Genomic DNA, 19,411 nt, shown 5'->3' with positions numbered 1-19,411 from the left:
GTTGTTGCGCCTACAGGGTGCACGCCACACATGTCGTGGAGCCCATGTGTGCATGCTTGAGTGTCGTTCGTGTGTCCTAGGTATGCCCAAGGCCATGCCATGGTGCCCCTTTGGTGCGGTCAAGGCCTTCCCTTGATGCCCCTAGAGTCACCTACCCCTCTCCTTTTAAAGAGTAATACAAATCATTCTCAAGATGTTTTGAGGAGACATCATACATGCTTGAGGAGACATAATGGAATATTTAAATAATTAGAAATTATATTCTAAAATAAACCTTACCTTCCATCTGCACCAACTCCATAGCCAACATATACTTGGTGCGTGCGCGGCGCTTGCTTGATGCATGCGCGATGTGTGTCTGGTGCGCACGCGGTGCTTGTCTGGCTCATCCGTGGTGTGCGCTTGGACCACACATGGTCTCCTCATTTTATCTCTTGGGGTTTGAACCACCAAACCTCTTGGTCATCCTTGCTCTCTGTCTAGGCTCCCAACAAGACCTACCTATGAGGCCCTTTTCTCCGTCATTAGGTCAAGAGGTTGACAACAACCACATATGGTTAACAAGAGTTAGTTAAATCTTAGCCACACAAATCATCAACTTACATAATTGCTAGCTTTCTTCGCTACTATAAAGAGGTAACTCACTCTAAAGAAAATCCCACCATAGTGATGCATTATTAAGGCAATCTTTCAGTTGAAAATTTTCACTAATTTCATTACTAATCATGTCCCTAATCTGACCCATAACTTCAACCATTATTCTCTTTGAAATTTCTAAGAACATTGATTCTTGATTGTGTGGAGACCCTTTAAAACAAGTTTGGTGTGTTCCATAAGTCAATAAGGCATGTTCATCATCCTTCAATTGAATTCTACTTAGATGAGAATGATTAGCATAAAATTTAACCAACCGGTCCCAAGCTTCATTGGATGTCTTGGTAGAGGAAATAAAGGGAACCACTAACTCAAATAGAGAGACAACCTAGTATCACATGAAGGATTTGAGTGCTCCCTAAAACTTCCTTAATCATTACTAAAACAAGAACAGAAAAATATAAGAATGAAGGAAGAATGCTTGGAGAAAGAGGGGCTCTTGATACAATATGAATGTAAAAGGATTTTGTGTACAAGTCTTGTATCAATTCATAATGAGTAATATTTTATGTGTATTTGTCACAAAAAAAAAATTAATAAAAGGAAATTAAGAGTGCGTTTGGTAGGAAGTGTTTTTAGTCTTTCTAACACTTGAAATTTTTTATCTTTCATATATTAAAGATGCTAGAAACACTTCCTAGAATCACTACCAAACACACTCTAAGGGTATGATTGAGAGTGATTATGAAAAAAGTGTTTTTAGCTTATAGTATTTTTATTAATAGCATTTTTATCAAAATGTTTTCGTGAATAATTAATTAGTGTTTGGATATGAATAAAAAAATGATAATATTTTTGCTAATGTGTTATATATTTTGATTATAATTTCACACTTGGGGTTTTAAAAAAAGAAGTCACTTTCAATATTAACATTATGATTTCTCTTATATGTACGCCATAAAATATTTGACATGGCAATAGCTGCCATACATTTCAGCATTAAAATTTCAAATGATGAGTGTAATCAAACTCTATAGAAAGGTTAGGCCTGCAGACATTGCCCAATATTTTGATTGGAATTTCACGCTTGAGGTTTTAAAAAAAGAAGTCACTTTCAATATTAACATTATGATTTGTCTTATACGTACGCCATAACATATTTGACGTGGCAATAGCTACCATAAATTTTAGTATTAAAATTTCAAATGATTAGTGTGGTCAAACTCTATAGAAAAGTCAGGCCTGCAGACATTGCCCAATATTTTGATTGGAATTTCACAGTTGGAGTTTTAAAAAAAGAAGTCACTTTCGATATTAACATTATGATTTGTCTTATACATATGCCATAAAATATTTGACATGGCAATAGCTACCATACATTTTAGTATTAAAATTTCAAATGATGAGTGTGGTCAAACTCTATAGAAAGGTCAGGCTTGTAGACATTGCCCAATATTTTGATTGGAATTTCACAGTTGGGGTTTTAAAAAAAGAAGTCACTTTCGATATTAACATTATGATTTGTCTTATACGTACGCCATAAAATATTTGACATGGCATTAGCTACCATACATTTTAGTATTAAAATTTCAAATGATGAGTGTGGTCAAACTCAATAGAAAGGTCCGGCCTGCAGACATTGCCCAATATTTTGATTGGAATTTCATAGTTGGGGTTTTAAAAAAAGAAGTCACTTTCGATATTAATATTATGATTTGTCTTATACATATGCCATAAAATATTTGACGTGGCAATAGCTACCATACATTTTAGTATTAAAATTTCAAATGATGAGTATGGTCAAACTCTATAGAAAGGTCAGGCCTGCAGACATTGCCCAATATTTTGATTGGAATTTCACAATTGGGGTTTTAAAAAAAGAAGTCACTTTCGATATTAACATTATGATTTGTCTTATACGTACACCATAAAACATTTGACGTGGCAATAGCTACCATACATTTTAGTATTAAAATTTAAAATGATGAGTGTGGTCTCTCTAGAAAGGCCAGGCCTGCAGACATTGCCCAATATTTTGATTGGAATTTCACACTTGGGGTTTTAAAAAAAGAAGTCACTTTCGATATTAACATTATGATTTCTTTTATATGTACTCCATAAAATATTTGATGTGGCAATAGCTACCATACATTTTAGTATTAAAATTTCAAATGATGAGTGGGATATGCTGATAAAAATATAAATTCTTGGTCAGTAATTGACTGATGGAATGAGTTGATTCAAGAGATGACTTGTCAAAGTTGTTTTTGTTGGATTATTTATTGTTTGTTATATATCAGCCTAATCAGCTGGGAAAATTTGGCACTTATGAAGTTACTTGTCGATTCTAATCGGACTTCCTTCACTGAGATAAATTTTTGGCTTAAATCTGATCAAATCATGATTTTGGGATTTGGGTTTACAGCAAAGTTGGTTATATTTTGTAATAGAGGTTAGGCTTTAATTTGAAAGGAAAAGTTGAAATGGTTAGATAGGTGCGATTATTGTCATTCTTAATCAAGACAGGGCTTTTACAATTATTAGTGACAAAACTTTTTCTATATAAAATCGTATGATAATTAAATAACAATATGATTTTTGTATATGAAACTATCTAATCCATATGGACTTCTTGCGTCATTCATTTGGCAATCTAGATCTAGGCTTATCATATTTGGTTCTTCTGTTTTTTTTTTTTAATTATTTATTATTATCTATAAATTTCCTTTTGGAGGAAAAAATAAATTTTGGTAGACCAACTTGATCTATGATTGTGAATGTTACAGAAGCTGAACATACAAATGGCCGTACAGGAGATGAAGACATTGCCAACAGCTCCACAATGAGTTCATGGATCGTGAAAAAGTAAAATAAACAAAGGATCCTTTCACCACAATGAGTTCCACTCACCAATTCCTGCTTTGAATTTCCATGGTCAAATTGGGAGGTGACTTGTATTGTCTTCTTACCTCTTCTTTTATTATAAATTCCAATCCGAACTAGGATCTTGTAGTACCATCTCAATACTCTCTTGCACACAGAAGAGGAAACCAGAAATGGGAACTTCAAGCTCTTCAATGCTTTCATTGCTTTCAATCATTCTTTTGCTATCTCTTTCATGGGCAGCTTCGGATTCTGTTCATGGAGCCTTTCTCCAATGCCTTTCTACCCATTCTCAGTCTTCTCATCCCATCTCTGCAGCACTATACACTCCTGATAACTCTTCATATTCCTCTGTTTTAGAGTCATACATTAGAAACCTCCGATTCAATACATCTACGACCCCTAAACCGCGCCTTATCATCACCGCCACCCATGAGTCTCACATACAAGCTGCCATTATTTGCTCTAAGAAGCATGGCTTGCAGATGAAAATTCGAAGCGGTGGCCATGACTTCGAGGGCGTGTCTTATGTATCCGATGTCCCCTTCTTCATCCTTGATATGTTCAATCTTCGATCCATTAGTGTGGATATAGAAGATGAGAGTGCTTGGGTTCAGGCTGGAGCAACTCTTGGTGAAATGTACTATAGGATTGCCGAGAAAAGCAAGACTCATGGCTTTCCTGCTGGTGTATGTCCTACGGTAGGTGCTGGTGGCCACTTCAGTGGTGGCGGTTATGGTAATATGATGAGAAAGTACGGGCTGTCTGTCGATAACATTGTGGATGCAGAGTTGGTTGATGTTAATGGCCGACTTCTCAACCGAAAATCAATGGGGGAAGACTTGTTTTGGGCCATTATAGCAGGAGGTGGAGCTAGCTACGGCGTCATTGTTTCTTATAAAATCAAGCTTGTCCAAGTTCCAGCTACAGTAACTGTTTTCCGAGTTGCAAGGACCTTGGAACAGAATGCAACAAACATTGTGTATCAGTGGCAGCAAGTTGCAGATAAGGTTGATGGCGATCTATTCATCAGACTAACCATGGATGTGGTGAATAGCAGCCGAAGTGGAGAGAAGACAGTAAGAGCTACATTCCTGTCCTTGTTCCTTGGAAGTTCTGAAAGACTTCTCTCCATCATGAACACGAGGTTACCCGAGTTGGGGTTGCAGAGCTCAGACTGCACTGAGATGAGTTGGGTAGAATCTGTCCTCTTCTGGACAGAGTTTGCCACGGGAACGCCTGTTGAGGCTTTGCTTGATCGAAACCCTCAAGTACTCACCCACTTGAAGAGGAAATCAGACTATCTGAAGGAACCAATTCCAAAGGCTGGTTTGGAGGGGATATGGAAGAAAATGATCGAGCTACAGACGCCATATCTGGTCTTCAACCCTTACGGTGGAAAGATGGCTGAGATTTCCCCGTCTGCAACTCCTTTTCCACACCGCGCAGGGAACCTATGCAAAATCATGTACGCCACAAACTGGGATGAGGAAGGGAGTGAGGCGGCCGAACGATACATAAACTTGACACAAAAGCTCTACAGTTACATGACTCCCTTTGTTTCCAAGTCCCCCAGAGAGGCATTTCTCAACTATAGGGATCTGGACTTGGGTGTCAACCACAACGGTAAGAACAGCTACTTGGAAGGAAGAATTTATGGGATCAAGTATTTCAAGGAGAATTTCAACAGGCTGGTGCGGATCAAGACCAAGGTTGATCCTGGTAACTTCTTCAGAAATGAACAAAGCATCCCAACTCTTCCCTATTAAATGGTTACTAGATTTGTGTCTCTAGGCAATACCTTTCTGATTGCTTCAATAATAAGAACACATTGTTATGTTTCATCACTGCAGATCTACCTGCTTCATTTTTTCTTTCCTGGTACAAAATAAGAACACATTGTTATGTTAAGGAGCTGTGGTATCAGAAAATTCATATGTTGTTGTATTCACAACTTATTTTGGATGAATTATATAATTCAGGGTCGTGCAAATCATGACAAAGAATAATAATAGGAAGAAAAGAATAAGTCAAACAAAAATAAAACACAATGATTCACATGGTTCGGCCTTAAGCCTATATCCATGGACAAAGACAAAGAAGAACTTCCAATATTGTTAAAGGATATTACAACTCTTAATGCTCTCAAATCCAGCCCCAATTTATATCCAAAGAAAATGTTATCAACCAATTGTGCATCCAGAATGTTATCAACAGACAACCCGTACTTTCTCATTATATTACCGTAACTGCCACCACTGAAGTGGCCACCAGCACCAACTGTAACACATGTACCAGAGGAAAGACATGAGTCTTGCTTTTCTCGGCAATCCTATAGTAAATTTCACCAATAGTTGCTCCAGCCTGAACCCAAGCACTCTCATCTTCTAAATCCACGCTAATGGATTGAAAGATTGAACATATCAAGGATGACGAATGGGGCATCGGATACATAAGACATACCCTCATAGTCATGGCCACCACTTCGAATTTTGATCTCCAAGCCATGCTTCTTAGAGCAAATTACGGCAGCTTGTTTGTGAGACTCATGGGTGGTGGTGATGATAAGGTGCGGTTTAGGCGTTGCAGGTGTATTGAATCGGAGGTTTCTAATGTAAGACTCTAAAACAGACGAATATGAAGAGTTATCAGGAGTGTATAGTACTGCAGAGATGGGATGAGAAGGCCGAGAATGGCCAGAAAGGCATTGGAGAAAAGCTAATTCATGAACCGAATCTGAAGCTGCCAATGAAAGGGATAGCAAATTAAAGGAGGATTGAAAGCAATGAAAGCATAAAAGAGCTTGAAGTTCCTATTTCTGGCTTATCTTGTGTCCAAGACATTGGGTTTCGAATTTATAATAATACGAGTTACCTCTCTTGCATCATTGTTGTTCATAGTAAACATGTAGTTGGTTTTTAATACATGGCGTCTCATTTTTTTCATGGGTTATTTGGTTAAAGGGGTTAAAATAACACCTATATTTGCAAAAGTAACCCATCCCTCAAAAAGCATAAAAAATGGGGTTATTTGGTTAAAAGGGGCAAAATAAGTTTGGTATTCGGAAAAATGACCTCTCCCTTTTTAAAACTTGAAAAAAATGACCTTTCCCTTTTTAAAACTTGAAAAATGACCCCTTTTGGACTAAATTACGCTTGAAAAAAAAATTAAAGAGAAACCTTTGAAATTCAAAAGTGCAAAAAGAAAAGGAAGAGAACAGAAGGGTTATTCTCTCATGAATGGTAGACTATAACGCACTCTTTGGCATTCTAAAATTTATTTTTGCAGATTTCCATATTGTTGTTTACCATCTGTCTAAAAGGATTCTAAAAGGTTATTCATTTGATTGAAATGTGAATTTTTTTCTCTAGTTTATGAAAAAATACGGGAAAGGAAGGAACGAAATGAAGTGGAAGAGAATAGAAAAGGATCCTGAAAAGTATGTTTATTACTTTGAAATAGTTTTTTTTTTTAAGATTTTTTTCTTTGTTGATTTCATACATTTGCTTGAGGTGTGCGTTTTCTTTCTACATGGTTTCGAAAAAAACGTGGAAAAAAGTAATGGGTTTATATGTTCACTTTTTGTTAAGCATAAATATAAGGGTTTTTCTTAAATTTATTAGCCTATTCCTCTTTGATTCTGAACTTTGAAAACACATTGGTTTACCAAAGAAGATATCTAGTTGAATTAAAAAAAAAATTATCTTTACTTAGATTTCTTGGCTATTTTATTTTGATGTTTTGCTCTACTTGTTAAGATTTTAAAGCATGATGTTATGGCAAATGCTCTGTTTCTATAGTGTAGAAAACTGTTCTTATGGTTCTTGTTGCATATGTACTTTTAAGCATAAATCTAGTGAAAAAATGACAAATGTGTTGACCAATTTGGTGTTCTAAAGAGTTGAATTAGAATAAGAGAAATAGAATTTGCCCCCATTTTGATTTCTCCTCCCTGGTGATTGGAAGAAACATTCCATTTGTCCCACAAAGGAAAATGAATTTGTTTCCTTAAACCCCCTAAGTGGAGATATTGGAGGTGCTGATGAGGCCTTTTTTTCCATGAGCAGTGCTGGAAGAATGGTTTTGATTTCTTTTCCAAAATTCAAAACCCCTCTTTTAGAGTAGTTTTGGCTTCTATCATAAAGTGAAAACAATACTTCTTCTATGAGCATTCGTGTCAATTATTCTCTTTTTGTGCTACTTAACTTTTAAGTAATGAAACGAATATGATATACAAGAATAATCATTCTTTTCTATTAATGACAAAATTGGAGATCATTGTAGCCTTTGCCAATTGGGTATCTAGTTTTTCAGCAGTTTGGGAAAAAGATCTTTTCCTATTTTTAGTTCTCTTCCCAAGGGATAGGAAGTTGGTTTAATTGAAAATCTCAATTTTCATCAAACAATTTGCATTCCTTAACTATCTACAATTTCCATTTTGCTTGTATAGATTGAGAAGAAAACCTCTGTTCTCCCTTGGAGGTGAACCAACATTAAGAAGCACCCCATCAAGGTTTGAACCCGGTTTGCTTTTACTAAATCATAAGTGATATTTGCTAAGTTTGGAACCCTATTGGTCTTGCAATGCAAACCACAACATTCAAATAGTAATCTCTAACAAAAGTCATGGCAAAGAATGATCCCAACTGAGGGCTAAAATATTACTCACAACTAAAATATTGAGTGAGATGATGCTTATGCATAGCCAAAATACTTCTGTTATATTCTTTCTGAAAGTAAGGATGGTCCTTTAGAACTTCATTTATACCTAGATATAGATGCAAAGAAAAGTAATATGACATGGACTCATGATTAGTTCTTAAAATTTAGACATGAATAACCAAAGTGTTTGAACTCATTGGAAAATCATGTGCATTATGCAATCTCTTTGATCAACAATCCATTTAAAAGAATACAATAAAAAATGTAGTGTAAGTTTTATCAAAATGCAAATTTCTAAAAATTGTTTCTAAGGTGATGTAAAAGAATGTTGTATAATGGTATCTATTTCTCTCTCTTTCTCTCTTTATATATATATACTTAGTATAAACTTATGGATTTTAATAAGTAAACTCATGATTGTCATTTGAATTTTTTTTTTATATTTATTTTTCAGGGACAAGGAAAAAAAAAAATTAGATTTGCAATCTGGTATAACTGCAAAAGTGATCATCCTAGAAAGTAAACAACTATCCTCAATGACAAAGATTGAAGAATCTAATGAGAAGGTTTGTAATTTTGGCATTATTTTGTATGTTAATGTGTTGATGATTTTTGTATATGAGTAAGTACGATATTTTCCATGCCAACACACATATTTCATTATATATACAATAATATTTAATATTGTTAACATCACTTTTTTTTTGTTCATGAAGGGGTGATTGTGGTATGTTTTTGATCAAATTTGTGGAATACTTGATGCACAACCATCCAATGGATACACTAACAGGCGAGTGGGTGGATTGGTTTCGTGAGAAGACGACAATGGAGTTATTTTTCCATAAAGAACTTCTTATGTGATCCCACTATTGTAAATGGACAGTGGAAGATGTTTCTATAATAACATTGAAGTTTTTTGTTTAGCAAATTCCTATGTTATAGCACGTATTTAAACAGTTACATGTTTTTCACACATCCAGAAAAATGAATGGTTGCAAATTTCTTTTTATAAATGTGACTGTGTTATGATTGTTAACATGTTTGAATTTATTGTAGTAAGCATAATAATAGAATTTTATATTTCAGTGTAGTTCATATCATATTTTTTTAGCTCAAACTTAATGAGTGTTAAGTTACTTGTAAATGAAATTTAACCTTAATGCAATTCAAGTGAATATCCTCAATTAAAACTTAACTCCTACTAAGTTCTTTATTAAAAGAAACTTAACTTCAGTGTAGTTCAAGACATTTGTTTTAATTCAAATTTAATGAGTGTTAAGTTACTTGTAAATTAAACTTAACCTTAGTGCAGTTCAAGTGAATATCCTCAATTAAAACTTAACTCCTATTAAGTTCTTTAACTAAAAAACTTAACTTCAATTTCGTTTAGGTAAACTTTTTTTAACTAAAACTTAACCATTGTTAAGTTCTTTGTAAAATAAACTTAACCCTAGTACAGTTCAGTTGAATATCCTTAATTAAAACTTAACTCTTACTAAGTTCTTTATTAAAAAAATTTAACTTCACTTTCGTTCAGGTAATTTTTTTGTAACCTAAACTTAACCATTATTAAGTTCTTTGCAAAAAAAACTTAACCCTAGTGCAATTTAGGTGAATATCCTCAATTAAAGTTGTATATATGGATGATCTCAACATACACAATGTGTTTGATCTTAACATCAATAAAAGATTAAAACATCTCCAAATATGTATGATCAAATATTAATGAGACTAGTATTCCAAAAAAATAAAGAGTTCACTTGTCATTTCAAATAAGTTGGTATTAAGGGATGAACTTAAACTTCATTTTAAAGCTAAGTTCATTGCTTAATTAAAAGGGACTGAATCAAAGTACGATCACATGTTTTGTGCCCCAATTCACAATATACAAAAATTACAATATCAAATCTTTTTGTAGATCCTCAGTTTTGTCCCTTTAGCACATGTCTTTAAGTTCACTTCCAGTGTTCCACAATGGTTCTTTGATGGCCTATTACTATTCGTGTAGCTTACCTTTTTTGAGCCACTTTGGAGACTTTGGTTGAGGGGTTTATCTGGCTCCACGTTATGACTTTGGTTGCCCTTCAAGTTTGGATTAGGCTTCACTTAGGTGCACTTTAGGTTAGACTTAGTTAGGCCCACCACCTAGTCTCACCCTAGGCCCGTATAGATATACTTGGCCCATTAGGCACCATCTTAGGCCCACCTAGGCTCACTGGGCCCATTTTGGCACACATTGGCCTACTTAGGCTTACCTAGTCATGCTTAGGTCACCTTTCAAGTATGGTTGCATGGCTTGTGTGACTAGCATGTGCTTAATGTTTTAATTTTAATTTTATTTATTTTATTATTTATTATTTTTTATTATTATTAATTTTATTTATTTATTTATTTTAGAAAATTGCATGAGAATTGAGATTTTTGTTTTTCCTAATTGCATGAGTCAAATACTTATATATTTATTTATTTAGTATATTTATTTATTTATCTTTTTTAGGAAATTGCGTGAGGTTGATCCTATTTTTTCCTAATGGCATGGATTGATGTTCTAATTTATCTTGTGTATGCCTGTGATTGATTATTTTTATTTCCATTTTAAATTCAATTATTTCTATTTTTATTTTTATTTTTATTTTTTATTATTTATTTATTTATTTATTTTATTTTATTTTATTTTTTTGCTATTTTATTTTGCATGAGATTTCGATGGCTGTGCATATGGAAGGTGGGCTGCCACTTATCGGAAGGATCGTGGCTGGGATTTTTTGGTTGAGAGATATGGCTCATTGGAGACCAAGGTGGAAGCGACTGAACTTACCAAAAATAAAATAAGGAGACTTCTTGGAAGCATCATGGTTTTAGAAAGCAAGACACCACAGAGATCTCGAGGGGATTTTTACATGTTAAAGGTGGAAAATTTTAGGAAAATATGGATCACATATGGGAACCAAGGACAAGGGGGATTCTCCCCCACAAGCGGCATCTTAGTGGACTACCAAAAATAATAGCATGCACAAACAGCCAACATATAACACACATCATTGATTCTCTAATGGAGCGGCCACAAATTCTCTTCAAAGTGGGCTGCCACTTTCCCCACGCTGGAAGTACACAGTATTCCTCACCATCAAGAGGACCAGCACGCATCACAGATTCCTTTCAAGACACGCACTAGCAGCAGGTCACTCTGGGGGAATCTTCACAGCTGCATCTCCAATGGCACGAGCGCCCATGCTGGTTAAAACTTTCTCTCCATTGACGCCCCACTCAGCAATATATCTATCCCATTGACTCACCATTCGTGGATAATCGGTTTTTAATGGCCTGGAATTCAAGAATTGATACCCGCATTAGCAAGTCTGAACTGGATGATTATAAATACAGATATTACAGAGAACGACAGAGTGGTAGCATGAGGGTGAAGATTTCAAATACGATATTTAGATGCCCTTATTGCCCCAGCAAGGATGATCGAGATTACCGGTGCAGGGCTGTTAATGGTGGAGAACATCAAAGAGAACAAGCGGAGGAATTTTTCTAGAGAGGACACGCACAGGATTTTTAGAGAGAGAATAATTTTTTTTCCGGGGGAGGACACGTGCAGGAATTTTGGAGGAGAGCAAGGGACTTCGGATGGAGATCGGGCTGCCACTTTAATCACCAAGAGAGGATTTTCTCTTTCACTTCACAGGTTAGCTTTCTTTCTATATAGTATTTTTATTTAGCCTAGATTTTTTTTGAAATTTCAGTTTTTGATTAATTCTTTGTGTTAAAGTTTATATTATTTTCTTTTTAAATCCCCAATTAGTTTAATTCCAATCTACCTTTTAGTTTAAGTTTGTTAGTGATTTTAATCTATTAGTTTTATTGATCATGTCAAATAAAGTTTGCATCTTTAATTCTAATTAGTTTAATTTTAGTTTACATTTAGTTTAAATGCACTTGTTAATCTTAATTCCTTAGTTTAAATAATCTTGTGAGATAAAGTTTATATTTTTAATTCCGGATTAGTTTAGTTCTAGTTTATTTTTAGTTTGAATGTGTCAGTGATCTTAATTCTTCAGTTTAAATAATCTTGTGAAATAAAGTTTATATTTTTAATTCCGGATTAGTTTAGTTTTAGTTTATGTTTTAATTTGAATGTGTTAGTGATTTTAATGCATTAGTTTAAATAATTTTATTAAATAAAGTTTGTGTTTTTAATTCTAATTAGTTTAATCTTAATTCGTTTTTAGTTTAAATGCATTCGTTGATCTTAATTCCTTAGTTTAAATAATTTTATTAAATAAAGTTTGCGTTTTTAATTCCTATTAGTTTGATTTTAATTCGTTTTTAGTAAATGCATTTGTTGATCTTATTTTTTTAGTTCAAATAATTGTGACAAATAAAGTTTTTCATTTTTTTTATTCTTGTTAGTTTGGTCTTAATTTGTTTTTAGTTTAAATGCATCTAGCGATCTTAATTTATTAGTTCAAATAATCATGTCAAATAAAGTTTATGTTTTTTAATTCTAGTTAGTTTGATTTTAATCTGTTTTTAGTTTAAATGTATTTGTTGATCTTAACTCTTTAGTTCAAATAATTGTGCCAAATAAAGTTTGTGTTTTATTTAATTCTAGTTAGTTTGGTTTTAATCTGTTTTTAGCTTAAATGTATTTGTTGATTTTAATTCATCAGTTTAAATAATTTTATTAGATAGAATTTAATTTCAATCTAGTTTAATTTTAATATTTTGTAATTTGAATGCGTTTTATGATTTTAATTCAATTATTTGATTAATCCCCTTGGATGAATTCCATATTTTTAATTCCAATTTTAGTTTAGTTTTAACTTGTTGATTTATTTATTTATTTTAGTTTAAATATATTTGCAATTTCAATTTGATAGTTTAGCCAATCTTATTAGATGATGTTGATGTTTTTAATTCTAATTTAACCTAGTATATTATTTCTTAGTTTGAATGTGTTCATGCGTTTCTGATTTCATTAATCTTGATTTTGATCCATTTATATCCAATTTTGTAGTTGATTATAATTTTAGTTAATTAATTTAGTTAATCATGTGTTATTATTTTCATATTCTAAGTATGGTAATTTCAATTTAGATCCATCAATATTTAGTTTTAGTGTTTTTAAAATTTTGGTCAATTAATTTAGTCAATCACATGTTATTATTTTTCATATTTTGAGTATGACATATTTTGGTTTTGATCTATTGATATTTAGTTTGAGTTTTTAGGAATTTTAGATAATCAATCTATTATCTACATGTTATTGTTTTCATATTTTCAAGATTGTTGAACTTTGGTGTTTGATTTATCATATTTTGTTAGAATGCTAATTTATCTTAATTGATCCCATATTATCATCTCCATATGCTATGTTTGTTGACTTTAATCTTTGATTGGTTGTTTTTTTTCTTAATTCATGCATTTCTTGAAATGTAAATGTTAGTCTTGGATGATATTTTCGTTAGTTTGTTTGATTAGGAAGTCATTAGTCTGTTGCTTTAGTGATTGTTGGTCAAATTCTTTTTTTTGAAGGCCACTGGAAACCCATGAAGGTTAGTCTTACTCTCACCACTTTAATTGACATGATTTTCTAAATCTTTATTTTGTGATTTTTGTTTTCTTTTGTTTTCTATGTTTTGTTATTTTAAAAATTAATTTCTTTTATTTTAAAACAAAACAATTTTTTCTCAAAAGATCCCTTTAAAAAAAATCAAAATCACTTTTTTAAAAAATAATATGCAACTATATCTTGATCGGTTTGCATCCTTCTTGGTTTTCAACAAAAAATTTGGTTTTGAACAAAAACACGAATCAAAGCTTGTGATCCTAAATAATGGGATAATTTTGGGCTAAATTCGTGTAAATTAATTGGGGAATTGGTGAAACCCCTACATAAGAAAATCTTTTCAAAACTTATTTTTGCTACCACCCTTGTTATTTGTTGTAATCATATCTATCTATTTTTTTAGGAATTGTATACAAGATGTGTGTGATAATTGATTATTTCATATATTCTGATCATTTTTGCTATGCTAATTAGATACTAAGCATGTTAGGATTTCTTATTTTATTATTTATTATTTATTATCTAACCTCCCATGTCATGTGGAAGCGTATTATGAGTAATCTATGCTATCCAGGTACGTCCCCTATCATCTACTTTCTAAATTGTAAATATGATTATCATTGTGAACTATGCCTATGTTTGATAGTTCTTGGGTGCTTTGATATATTTGTTTCATTATTCGATCATTTATGATAAAGTGCATGTTGGGTGATATACTATTTAAACTAACCATTGATGTTTTATGATATCGCTCAAGAAGTGGTCCAGGTACACACCCTAAATCTCCTATATGATTGTGATTGGTTTTCTTGTTGGACATGTCATTCTTTTGAAATCACCTAGCCTACTTAGGTATTTATAATTAACCAATTAATTGCCACATTTCCCTTAACTTAGTCAATAGAGACCTTTATAGGGCTTAGAGGGGTGCTACCTCCTAGGGGTACCTTCTCAATAAGTAACCTGATCCCTGGAATCAGACTCGGGTTTTTCAAAGACATGTTTTTTCCAAAAATTATGGAGTCATTTTTTAGGGTTTTATTTTCCCTTTAAAATAAAATAAAATAAGTGGTGATTCCGAATTTTCCAAAACTAATTTTTCACAAATAAAAAGTGAGTCTCGCAGATCGAGTGGGAGCGCACGTGAAAAATGCGGCTCCACACTTTTATATGCCCAATCACCCTCTACAAAAAATTTGCCATAAAATTGGCTTAGTGATAATTTCATTCATTCTCTAATTGTAAGGAGCAATCTGGCATTCCTATTTTAATGTGTCTACTATTATCATCCTGATAATGCAGGGGGATTGATCATTTACACAACTTTCGATTATGAACATAATCACCACATCAACCACAACCCCTCAATATATTTCTCTTATGACCAATCAACTAACTACTTACATGACGATGATCACGGGATATCATATCCAAGCTACAAGTGTGTGTTAAATGATATTTCCTTATTTGAAATAGATCAGAATTTCCCAACTTGATTGCGAAGTCATCACATGCATTCTTTATCAACACATCCAACATGTAATAACTTGGTTGAAAATTTTAATGTTTTGAACTGAAGCTTTCTTTTCAAAGCAATCATGCACAACTTCTTCTGCAATTCTTTCTTATTGGAGTATATTTGGTGCTCTTCCATATAGTATCACTAATTTCACTATAACCAACTATAAATGATTCCATTACTGCCTCTTCCATTACTTTAATTTGAATCACTTGGCTATCAACGTTTGGGTTGACATTCATTCCACCATCTTCATCATCCTTGTTCATATTCAAGTTATGAGATTCAAAACAATTAAGTGGATCATAGCTCAACCTTATTCTATTTTCATAATCAAAACCACTTAAAGATTCACTACTATTTATGAATATTAGGTCCATATTGATTTCTTTCTTAACCTTAGATAAAGCATGAGAGCCAAAATCAGTGTTGATGATTGATTTACACCCATGATTGCCACTTCTTTTCTCTATTGTGATACATAATGGAACTAGCAACTTACCATTAGTACAATTAAAAAGAATGAAAATTTTCACATCTCCATCATCTCTTAGCTATATAGGAGTGGTTGGTATATTGACATTGAATACATAATTCATCAAAAGATTGTGCTTTGTTGGATCTACTTTCAAAATGTGACAAACAATCTTCAGTAATTCTTCATATGTTGTATTCTTCTTAGGTTCAATACCCTTACCTTGGAAACCTTCAAAGTAGTACATATTTCCATTTTGCATCTAATCTCCTTCATAAAGAAGCATTATTCCCATTTCATCAATCACTATAACAAAAATAAAAAAATAAATTAAATTATTGATACAAAAAAATAATATTAAAATAGTAGTTATTTGGATAAGTAAGTCAATCCCACAAAGTTGTCGATTAACATGTTGAATTGTACTCAACTATCTTCAAGTTTTATATATAAAGAACTTAACACTAGTTACGTCCAGTTTTTACATGTTAAATACAAACTTTTCTTCTTTCATACAAATCTTTTTAACAAAAAATTTCACTCATGTTTACTCTAAAAATTTCATTCTTTTCCCTATAACCAAATAATGTTGAGAATAGAAAAACTAAGGTAATTTTTTTCCTAAATGGGTTTACATACCTTCATTCGACCTTGCCATATGTTTTTCTTTAATCTTCTCTGCTTCTCTTACCTCAGTTTTAATGGTGAGTTGCAGCAATGGTGTATAGCGACGTACTCATAGTGTTGGTGAGAGATATGTAGACAAATGTAGTACTGATGAGAGAGGTAAAACTAAAATGTTATGCTATTAGAGAGATATCATATCTTTGGTGGAGGATCTTACTCTTCCCTATTTCTCTACTCTTTTCTGCTTCTCTTAGCTCAGTTTTATTGGTGGGTTATAGAAATGGTGTATAAAGACGTACTCACAGTGTAGGTAAGAAAGATGCAGAGAGATGTAGTACAAATGAGAGCGGTAAAACTAAAGTTTTCTACTTTTGGAAGGATATCATATCTTTGGTGAGGGATCTTATGTGTTTTTGGAGGGAAATAAATAAGGGTAAAAATGTCCAAATTAGGTCATCTCTTAAAACAATTAACTGGTGAGGTTACTTTTTTAATTTTACCTTTATTTTGAGTCACCAATCCAAATAACCCTAAAAAATGACCTGATTAAGACAAAACTATCCTTTCTTTTATTTTCCCTCCAAAACAACTTTCCTTATATTTTATAGATTATCTTTTATTTTTTTTTATTTTGTCATCTTTTTGCTCATTCTCTTTGTTCATCTATAGAGAAAAAAACATAAGTTTTCACTATTCTTTCACCTACTCTTCATTGTTTGTCATGAAAAGATATTAAGAGTTGTAAGTAACCAATATTATTTTTTTTATATTATCATTTGATTTTATTTTTTTGTTTCCTTCATAATAAGGAAATGTAAAACCTCACTTCACCATTACAAGTAAAAAATTGAGACTCCACCATTAGCTGTGAAAAAGGAGTTTAGAAAAGTGAAAAAAGTGAAAATTAGTTCAAAAGAAGTTTAAAAACTTTATCCATATGACAATAGATTCAAATAGCAAAGCAACTCAAATGATGGAAATTTATAGCATCATGAATATTGAAGATGGTTTTGTTTTCACCTGAACTTAACTATGATTGTGTTGCATGTACAAATGACTTAACCATGGTTAAGTTCACAATCACAATTTTTCACCTGAACTTAACTATGGTTGGGTTGCATTTATAAAGAACTTAACTAGGGTTAAGTTCACTATCATAATTTTCACTTGAACTTAATTATGGTTGAGTTGCACTATCAAAGAACTTAACTATGATTAAGTTCACAGTCACAATTTTCACAATAGTTGAGTTGCATTAACAAAGAACTTAACTAGGGTTAAGTTCACAGTCATAATTTCATCCAAACTTAACTATGGTTAAGTTGCATTAACTAAGTACTTAAACTCCATTTAAGTTGTCAATCAAAATGTTCATGTGACATTTAACTAACCTATGATTGATTTTCATTTAAAAAGAGCTTACACTTTAGTTGGTTAAGTTTCATTTGTAAATAACTATTAGGTAAGTTCTCTAAAATTAGAATGTTTACCCATATGGTTAAATGGTTACTTAAAAATCTTTACCTGTATTTGATTGTGATAACTTTACTTGTATTAAATTGTGAATTAAAACCTTTACTTTGACTTCCTTATGATTTTTCATTTTCAAAAAATTACACCATTAAATTCTTTCCTCAAAATCAAGATGTTCACCTAAACTTCACTATAGTTAAGTTTTGAGGTCTAAAATTTCACCTAGACTTATAGTTAATATTTATTTGTAAAGAACTACTAAATTAAGTTCTGTAAATCAAATTATTCACATAGCTTTTGGTTATGTATCTCTCAATAATACATAAAGTGTTAATAACAAAATGTATAATATTATAATTAAAATGTTCACATCAATTCATAATATGCTTTTAACATAGCAAACTACATTTAAAAAATTATAACTTTAAGCATGAAATAAAATTCATTGAAACTAACAATTAACCCTCAACAACATGTGAACCCACTACATAGGCAAATTTTTGAAGTAGAATAATTCAGTTGTCATTTTCTCTTGAAACCAATCCATATGGGCACCGATTAGTGAGCTGAATAGATGGTTATACATCAAGTATTCTGCATATTTTATTTTGAACATTCCACCAATCTCCACTACATGAAACACAAATAATTAAATTTAAGATCATTATAAGAAATTTATTGTATAAGACATAAAGGTAAAATCATAAGATGAATGTTTAGATATTTGTTTACTTACTCATATTTTTGTCGAGGAACATCATGCAATTGTTCAATGTCCCATTGTTGGTCACCCTTAGGATCACCATTCTCCTCATAAATCGCTACGACATGCAATGTATGTAGTAACAATCTAGCTAAAGGTATAATGACACCTTTTGATCATCACTATTAATGCTTATCAATGAGTCGACACAAATATTCTCTTTTGAGTAAGGTGAACTACTCTCAACACCTAACACATACTTTAAACATTAATAGGGACATAAACAATGTACACCATTTATTTTAACTTCTTTTTTTCTTTATTCATGTTATGCTTGGTTATTAGAAAATAAGAAGGAAAGAAAAAAAAAAATACTATCATATAAAATTATTTTCTTATGTTTAATATGGAGGAATAAGGTAAGAAAAATAAATTCCAAGAAAAATAAAATGAAAATGTCTAAAAATTTCCACCATCTTTTCTTAAAAAAAAAAAATTGAAGAAAATTTGGGGAAAGTGTATTAATGTTTGATAGTTTTATATTTTTTCTCTTTATTTTTCCCATTTCTTCTATTTATTCCTCTTTACATTTTTTTCCCTTCAATTTTTCACAAATAAATTTATCAAATGCATTTAATGTTGAAAAGTCTATACACAAAGAGATACTTAGGAATGAATAATTGGATCAAGTCCATTTGATTATGTGAAATATTTTAATACATCGAAAGATGATCTTCAATTTCAATAATAATTTAGATATATAGTTCTTTAGCATCGTTAGTCATCTTGGGTGGTAAGCTCTACTCCACACATTCACATGGAATTAATCCAAAAAAGATAAGTAGAAGAAAACCTTATACCATTTTGGGTCCTTTTTTTCTTAATAATCGTTTCCCCACT

The 19,411-nt window shown here is 32.1% G+C and overlaps 1 protein-coding gene across 1 annotated transcript; it reads left to right on the top strand.

Moving 5' to 3' along the window:
• Positions 1-3,533: 3,533 nt before the first annotated feature.
• On the top strand, positions 3,534-5,386 carry LOC100247412 (berberine bridge enzyme-like 8). The gene has a single exon (XM_010657472.3). The coding sequence runs from the start codon at positions 3,651-3,653 to the stop codon at positions 5,244-5,246; it is 1,596 nt and encodes a 531-aa protein (XP_010655774.1). The 5' UTR covers positions 3,534-3,650; the 3' UTR covers positions 5,247-5,386.
• Positions 5,387-19,411: the final 14,025 nt, after the last annotated feature.

This window comes from Vitis vinifera, chromosome 10 (genome assembly GCF_030704535.1).
Source record: "Vitis vinifera cultivar Pinot Noir 40024 chromosome 10, ASM3070453v1".
NCBI classification, from domain to species: domain Eukaryota; kingdom Viridiplantae; phylum Streptophyta; class Magnoliopsida; order Vitales; family Vitaceae; genus Vitis; species Vitis vinifera.
This window is presented reverse-complemented; position numbering and strand designations above follow the sequence as displayed.